We start from the raw sequence: 9,181 nt of genomic DNA, 5'->3' as shown, positions 1-9,181 counted from the left end.
GACCTGGGCCAAATTCAAATGAATAACCTTGATATGAAAGGCCATGTATTGTGTTCAGTCAGCCGTTCTGTTGCCTGAAACTGTGGACTTAGTGATCCAGGACTAAATTAAATAGAAACAGTCCAATGAATGTCCAATTTTACTCAGTCATCCAAATATATTATGATATTACAGCACTATGGAGAGATATACTGTGGTTGAGATAATTGTGACTGTTAATTTTCAGCCTTGTTGCTAAAGGACATTCCTCTGGAAATTATTACAAAGATGTAGGAAAGCAATATTGGAAAGACAATTTCTTTTATTTAACTCCAGACTGAAAGGCAAAGGAATTTATGATGTTTGTAACTGTTTGATACTATTTCTATAAAATGTGTTTGTTTCCATAAACATGAACAAAAGGCATTCACATAGCAGTGTCAAATAACTATTGCAAATCTGGCTTGGTTCTTCTTTTTAGACAAAACATAACATCATAATAGCACAATGAAGATCTGGGTGGCTTTCCGGTCGACTCTAGTTTTTCTTCCTAAACGTCTGGTGGCACACCTGGTCTTCACATGTCAGTTCCTACAGCATTAAAACAATTAGTAAATACAAATTGTATTTTGCACACACAGCAGATCCCACCAGAAATTACTCCATCTGAGCCACTGCATTAAAAAGATAAGCTTATGAAAAAGAGAACAGAAAGAATAGTGTATTATATGTAAGCAATCAGCAGGCATAGATTCCAGGTTGCAGTAATTAGATTTTGACAATTGAATTGAGCTCTAAGAAAAATAAATATGAAGATGCATAAGAATTGCTCTTTAATGCAAGGCTTTTTCATGCTCTGTTATTAAAACAATGTACTCTAATAGTTTATAATTCATGTGTTACCTCATAATTCATGAGAAGCAATGAAACAAGGAAATTAAAAAAAAATATGGAGTATGCTTTAAAAAGATGAAGACATTTGCTTCAGAGAAGCACCCAGTCATTTTTCAGGGGCCAGAAAAATGCACCATTTTTGCCCAGTGTTGCAGCTGACCTCTTAATGGTTGGCACACTTGTGTATTGCAAGGCAGTCAATTTGGTTAGTCTTCCAATTAGCCAGCATTCCTGTGCCAAATAGTGCCTTGAGGTGAACCGAGGCTTGGGGTTTGGCCAACAGTTGGACAAATCCACAACAGAGTTTCTGCAGACTGTTACAAGAATCTACTTGGTCTCTCTGTTTTGACCAATCTTAGCTTGAATCCTGGTGCTAGCATGTAGAACCTTTGTTGGGTCAGTTTTTGAAGATGTGTTAAAATCGAGTTGAAAAAGTGTGCTGGATAGTTGGCTTTTAGTTAGGTGGCAGATAGTGTTTTTTAATTCACTGCTTTGACCTTTCAAGCATACAGACTTGAGGCAATGTGGTTGGCCATACCAACTATCTGCAGGGGAAACTTGTGAAGGAGTAGATACCTAGATGCAAATCATGAGATAGAAGCAATGAGCTCTCTTCCATAATCTTTCTGCATGCACCTATTGCACCATCCAACATTATTGTGTCCACTTCTTGATTGATCTCCCGAGAAACTCTGGAATCGTTATTATTATGTATCTATCATTTTGAAATCTTTCTGGGCTTCACTGATTGCTTATTTCCTGCACAGGCTCTTCTTGGCCCCTCTTGGACTCACACCATTTATCTTTTGGCTCCAGCTTACTAACTCAGATGTATGAATGTTTTGTCTTTTTTATTGTACTAGTATAAAGTAATTGCAGTGTAGGTTGTTTGCAGGATCCTCTTGAGTATCCAGAGGTTTCTGGTCTGTATTACAGCATAGTATGGTAAAATTTCATAGTGCTTATTTCAAAACAAAATTTAATATTTTTCTTGCAATTTTTCCCATACTGTTTTTTGGTTTCTTTCTCCCACCAACATCTATATAAGAATGAGATGATGTTAGAGGTGCAACGTAGCAAGAACGTTTAATAGCAGGAGGGCAGTGGACTGGAGCGAAAAAAAACCACTGCAGGGTTACGACTTAATTCCACTGCAGGTGGAAAGAAATTGAGCATTCCTGAGATGGAACAGAGGGGGATTTCCTTAGAGTTCGGAGATCGGAACTGTCTAAATGAAGACCATTTTAACTAGAACAAGTAACAATCCCTTTGAAATGGAAAACCGTACTTTGTGGCAGTCTCAATTCTGTGCTATGTATTTGTATAGCAGCCCTTACCAGATGCAGTACGTCTCCTTCAATCCAGTGCTTCCAGCCCCTGTTGTTCTTTTCACCTTTCTGAACACATACCAGTTTGTCACCATCCCAGGTCACTAGTGTCTGCATGAATAAGAAAATTAACTCAGATACGTTAACAAGAATTTATAAACATATGAAAATAAGCTCAACTGAACAACGAGTAGACACAATTACAGTTGCTTTCTACCATACCCCATCTTCCCCCTAAAAAAACCCAAATCAATCATTCAACCCAAAACCAAACGCATTCGAGATCACAAAAGTGTTTTGATGTGAAGCTTTTACAGTGCTTTGTTGTCATTTCCATGAATTTCTTCACATACACGAACATAAAGTTTTCATACTAACAGGTGAATTGTTGAGTGAATCAACAGACACTTGTGCAATGTATGCAAATTGTATTTTTCTTTTCTTGCTGTTTAAAACCATTAATAAAAAGATTATAAGGGTCATGAGCGAAGACGTGGGGGCTTATACCAGCTAGTGCTGTGCTAACGTGTTTCTAGCTAGCATAAAATAATAAAACGAAGTGTATGTTAGTTAATATCATCTGATACAATAAATTTATTTATTTTATAGCATCTTTCATGTACTTTCACAAAAGACCTTTAAGGAGATATGATCATAAGCTGGACAATGTGCTGTAGCTGACCCTGCTTGAGCAGAGAGGTTGGACTAGGTGATCTCAAGAACTCCCTTCCATCCTCAGCCATTTAATGATTTGGTGTGATTCAGAGTCTATCACTAATGAGCAAGGTGCTGGATATGCTGATTCTTGTCCAGCAGCAGGATGACCGTATCTGTAAGGAAAAGTTCTCTTTACAGGCTAAATTCTCTACTCAGATACATTAGAGTACATTCAAAGCAACTTTATTTGAACTGTTCTAGATTAGAACCATTGTACTTTAGGGAGACATTTAACCATGTATCATATGCAAATCCTCATCAGAGACCAGTTACAGTCAGTGGAAGTTCAGTTATTAAAAAGCTTCTAAAGTATTGGGAGCTTAATTCATTTTCTAGTTCAGCACTGGATGATTTATTTCTCTTATGAGGGTGCTTTCTATTAATAACGAGACAAAACTCATTCCATTTCAGTTAACTTCTTTCTTATTTACGTAATTTTCAAGCTACATGCTCTTTAAATTATCCATGCCCTCTTTACATTTAAATGTTGCTTAGCAGTTTTATTACCTTCATCTAGCTTCAATGTGTTTGAGGCATTGTTTTGTTAATAAAATGACCGGAAAATTCTTTTAAAGCAGTCCAGAGAATAATGGCATGATATGCTTCATTCTTTCCTCTCCTCTTGTTAGAAACAAATAATATCATTTGTTTAGAAAAGAATATTAGGCAAACATGATTAAACCAGGTAGGGTTATAATTGTACAGGCTATATTTCCTTCCTTACAAGTAATTAATTGTGAAGAGGAGAGTCTACACGTGAAATGATTTTGCACAACAGACCATGGCTTTGATAGTGGTGAAGAGCACTAGAGAAGCATTAGTTTATGGATTTAAGAAGCAACTAATTATGGATTTAAGCAACTAATGAGTCTGTAGATTCTTTGTAATGCCTTCAAATGGTCTAAAGAGATGTGGCAGCAATGTTTGAAAGCACAAACTCTGTCACAGGAATATGTCCTACCCAGTGCTCACTGGAGAAAGTGGCAGGAAGGAAATGTAAATATAGGGATATTAAATGTAAATATATATATAATGTAAATAAATATATTTTCCCCAGGATACTTGGGGAAAAAAAGGCTCTTATTTGATCCCTTGCAGTGCTGTGAATGAGAAATAATTTGGAAGAAGTCATAGGAATTACACTGCACAAAGTTAGTTTGAGAACGAAAAGTGATCCACGGTGAATAAACAATGTCTTCTGTTAAATTTGCTGCCATTCCAGTGAAGGGTGATATGAGTTCAAATATAAATGTATTGTTTATGCTGCCAATTTCCTATGGCAATTGCCAAAACTAAACAGGTCTTGTTGACATTGAGCTTTGATCTCAACTTCTCAGAGTTTGGCAAAGAGTTATGGAACCTTGGTTATTGAGAAGGAACTGATAGAAAAGACAGCATATGTTTGGAGAAGAGCAAGAAAGCTGAGAGCTGGTTGGAAAATAAAACTCTGGTAATTGGCAGAGGAGTTGATACAGGTAGATCCAGTGAACGGTGACAAAGACAGGCAGGTGATGCAACATTAGCAAGATTCTGACAGGGACAGTCAATGGAAATTTAAGATATAGTGCCCTTTCTAACTTTGAAAATCTTGCTTAAGTATTTTAGGGGTGAGAAGAGAGCAGAAGAGAAGCACTATTGATACAGAAATACGAAGCTGAATTCAAAAGTGAAATTAATTAGTGCTTTTATGTATTGATTTCCTCACTAACTTCCCTGGCACAGTCTTGTTTGAATGCCTTACAGGAACAGTCTTAGTAGTTGACTCTGTTGTAGGATGTAGGGCATGGCCTGACACACAATGTGGTCCTTGGTCCAAATGTTACTTGTCCACATATCTCACTGAAAGGTGTCTGAACATATGCCCATAGCTTCCTAGAGGAATTTTGAGCTCAGGTTACTCTTATAATCCTAAAGATAGTAAAGCATGCACTGCTAGGCCTCCTTGCCTGTCTACCACTGCCAGTAGGCCTGCCACCTGTATCAGTGGTAGCTTTGGCTCACATTTTTCTTGTCCCTTCCCAAAGCTCCCTTAAGGTTAATAGCTGAGTGCGAGTTTATTTTCAACAGTGTCCAACTCTTAAACTGTGCAACTGAGATTGAGCAGGCTCAGGTTAAAAATACAGCGTGAACCTAGCCATTCAGGACTGAAAATTTGTATTGGCATACAGAAAACCCTAAATTCAAACAGATGAATTTACAGTTTAAAACCCTAAATTCAAACAGATGAATTTACATTGAATTTACATTGAGGAGGATACATAAGCACAGATACAGTTCTTTTGCTACTTTCTAAATATAAAAAGGTGCATTGAGGAGGATACATAAGCACAGATACATTTCTAAATATAAAAAGGGGTATCATAGAAAGGCTGGAAAAGTACCCTACTAGAAAACCATGTAATTAATAATTGTCCTCATGTATCTGAGTAACCAATCTGACTTGCATATATAATAAATGCTTGTAGCAGGAAAGAAAACTGTCACAAGATGCAAATTATTTCTGCTTTATAAAAATCCTCTGATGTCTGTAAAACACTGGGATTTTTTTTCATGTATTCAGCTGAGTTTTGGAACTGCTCAGTCTTGGTGCTGACTACAGTGTTAACAGATACCAGGTACCAAATCTTTACCTTTACTACTCGGTTATCCAGTCCTTTGGTATGTTCTTCAAACTCCACTCCCACAGTGTAATCCAGTTCATAGTTTCTGAAAGTACTGAGTGTTTTTGTTTTAAAATTATCTCCATTTTGAATAATCTCCTTTGTTTGCTTCAAGTGTTTTGCAATTTTACGAGTTGCAAAATCAATACCTATGAAAAACCAGAAAAGACAGTATCACAATGAAAACTCTAATATGTTACCAAAAATAAAAAAAACACTGAAGTTCTATTTACACAGCAAAAAAAATTAACATTTTATGTGGAACATAGTTCCATAAATGACACTTTTACTGTAACATATTGCAGAGAAGAATATTATTTCAAAGAAAAATAATCTTGGTTTTGCAAGTAGACTTTCAATTTGAGGATCTTCCACTGATTATAAGTTTATTTATTAAAGGGATATCTGTGGGAATGCTATCAGTAGAGCTGCAACACACAATCAGTAGTGAACAGGTACTGGCATGTTAAATCGTCTGAATCACCATTGTTTTTGGAGAATGTGAAACAACAGGGGCTATTAAGACTGTGACATTGCCTTTGGGGCCTCATTCACACGTGAAGCTGTGGGATGCCAGGAGCGAGATTATCATTTTATGCCTGGGAGCAATTCCCTTTCCCAAGCATGCAGGGTGAATCATGTCAGCATATGAGGGTGCTGGTATGTGCAGGGTTACAAATATTAGCCACCCCCAAAAGAAGGATCTCAGAATAATATTCCTTTTGAGAAAATAAGTGTGTTAGAATGAGTATGTAATGAAGGGGATTTTGGCATGTCACTTTTATGAGGAACCTATAGTCTGTGGGAGTATACAAGAGGTTAATTAATTAATTTAAAAATAATGAAAAGTATACTAATGAATAAAAAAGAAACAATCAAATAAAAGTGTGACATTATTGTTATGCAGCAGACAGAAAAAATATGTAGTTTAGATGTTAAAGGGAGACAAATTCAAAGTCAAAAGTCAAAAAAGTGTCAAACTACAACATTTGACAGTTCCTGTTTACTGTTCTGTCAAAATTTTATGCAGTACCGATCTCCTTAACATCCTTATTTTGTTCATGATGAAGACTAACATTATAATGTAAACAACTGCTTGCAACTGAATGCCTTGAAAGTTACCAAAAGGAGAACATATATTACCATCATGACAGTTTGCCCCAGACAATCCACCTAATGCCAGCTGCATTACCATCTGCAATAAATATTTCTGACCAGCTGGCAGTGAATCTTATTACGGTGCTATATGCAAATGAAATAATCTCACATGCTTCTGCAAGAGACTGAAAAATGGTTTTGGTTTGTTAGCCATCCTTTAGTGGTTTTGTGTGCAAGTTAATCATTGTCAGCTCAGCAATGCAACATACTAATGGAGCCCTTTTTCTTTTCGTAGATTCATTAGACTACTTGTGAAGTACTGATCGAGTTGAGTAAGAGGATTGGCTTGAAAAAAATTTGTGACTTTTTAACATGGGGAATAATATTCTCGTTCAGTATTTATATTCAAGATTTCTTGGGTATATTTTATCTGCTGTGGTGGATTAAAGGTATCTCTGGGTCTGATTTATAGACAGGTAACATAAAATTTACTTCTCTCTGAGGAAAAAAAATGTCTAGACTTCTAAAGAAATGCTATTTCTGACTAATATATGAGTCTTGTAGCTCCTGGAGAAAAATCAGAGGAGGTTTTATTAAAGCATGGTTTTCATAACTGCATTTTGAACAATGCAAGCAATAAAAATGATATATTGTTCTATTATAGTAGATTAAAATGCTTTGTAACATGTTTATGATAAAATCAAAGTTTCTGGCTTAAAGGGCAAAGCTAATCTTTAATTAAAGTATAGAAGTGTGTATGTATTAATTATAAAGATGGATGAATTTGAAAAAAACAAAACCTCAGCGTGCTTTGAACCTGAGAACTTTAATACTTAGGATATCAAGCATATGTAAAATTGTGAGAAACAGAGCAGAAGAATATCTTTTCACCCTTTCCGTGGAAGTTCTTTCCCGTCTGAGAATCACCTATAGCCATATGCATCTTTGCATTCTTTTTGGCATGTTTTTTTTGCTGGTAGTTTATAATTAGTATGACTTAGAGTATATATGTGCATGTTTACACAAAAAATCATGGTGTACTTATGAAGGGCAAGATCCAGACAACTGGTGCAAGTAGCTCCTTCATCCAAACCAGTTGCTGGCATTCTTACTGAGGAAGTAGTTAGAAAATTTTATGAGAAAGTTCAATGAGTATCTCTCCAGTACAGTCTGCCCAGGGGAGGCAATGAATTGAAGTATTTCCCAGGAAAAATACACCTGATAATAATATATGCAGCAAAAGAAGACATTTCTCTCACAAAATTATCTCTCAGTCATTACAAAAATTGAGTCTGTCAGTGCGGGGAAAAATCAACCTACAGACAACATAAACTTGATCTTTATATGAACTGACAAGGATATTGCTTGCATTCAGTTAACAGTGTTTTGGTATTCTGGCATCTACAAAGGGTATGCTTAATATCCTATACGATGTATACACAAACTATGGCTACCAGGCCTCTGGGGATAAAGAGGCTAATGGAGTAGTACATGAAAGTTGCCTAAAGAGCAGAACATATCTTTTTGCATGTACACATACATTGTTGTCATCAATGATAGTAGTAGCCAAGTGAAATTAAGCTTAATTAACCATGTAAACATATGTTTAAGAACTCCTGTGATCTAAATATTGCTGTGGAAGGATGACTTCCACAAAAATTGTCAGAAATATCTGCCCATTTATCTTTAAATGTTTTTGAAGGCTTTTATTGCCTTTACCATGCAACAGGTTCACATACTTTCAACTAGTTCAAACCACTAAATAAGTACGTACTAAACACTATTGTTGCTTTAGTGATACTGGATATCCAATTCCCCTTTAACAGACCCAACCAGGTTGTGACTTGACCGTTACAGTAATTATATACCAGGAATAAAAAGAGCTTCTGTATCTGAAAACCTGGTTGTTTTTTTTTCCCGTCCATGTCTGTTTTTTCATGGACTAAAGACTAATGTCTTTCTTTGGCTACAAGTCTTCTCTTGCTTATATACTTAGATCATTGTAATTATAAGTACATTACAATTATTTGATTTTTAATGCGATTGCAGAAACCCTTATGCTACAACACACATTACAGAAATAGTCTCATTAATTTTTAGAAGAATTTCACTAATAATTGAAGCATTTTCTTTTTATCTCTATATAGTTAATATTTTTTCATTTACCTAAAGCAACCATGTAGCCTTCAAAGTTTTCATTGGTTTCCATTTCCCACGTTCCATTGTAATCAGCAGGCATGGTGGCAAGAGCTTAAAACCAGCTTCAGATGAAAAGCTGAGGCTGGAAACAGGATCTGCTAAGAGAATGTTTTATAAACCTTTTTGTATTTTTTTTTATAAGGTTTATGGTTTTCTAGATAATACAGTTTAAGGGTCAGAGTGATAACCCTAGAAAACTTCGCCTTCATTATCAAAGTTCAGCTGAACAGCTGGCAGATGAGGAACACTCTTTCTGAAATATGTAGTAATACAGGATATGATTTTACAGTGACCTTTGTAAAGAAC

The 9,181-nt window shown here is 35.8% G+C and overlaps 1 protein-coding gene across 1 annotated transcript; it reads right to left on the bottom strand.

Annotated features, from left to right (window-relative positions):
* Window positions 1–332: 332 nt before the first annotated feature.
* Window positions 333–8,972, bottom strand: RBP2 (retinol binding protein 2). The gene is made up of 4 exons (XM_014960638.1): window positions 8,843–8,972; window positions 5,549–5,727; window positions 2,211–2,312; window positions 333–570 (listed from the first exon to the last, which is right to left on the bottom strand). Exons 1-4 carry the CDS (start codon window positions 8,913–8,915, stop codon window positions 517–519), a joined length of 408 nt encoding a protein of 135 aa, XP_014816124.1. The 5' UTR covers window positions 8,916–8,972; the 3' UTR covers window positions 333–516.
* Window positions 8,973–9,181: the final 209 nt, after the last annotated feature.

The sequence above is a fragment of the Calidris pugnax genome, unplaced genomic scaffold (genome assembly GCF_001431845.1).
Source record: "Calidris pugnax isolate Ruff unplaced genomic scaffold, ASM143184v1 scaffold398, whole genome shotgun sequence".
Classification (NCBI taxonomy): domain Eukaryota; kingdom Metazoa; phylum Chordata; class Aves; order Charadriiformes; family Scolopacidae; genus Calidris; species Calidris pugnax.
The sequence above is the reverse complement of the archived record's forward strand: the minus strand, read 5'-3'. Positions and strand labels throughout refer to the sequence as shown.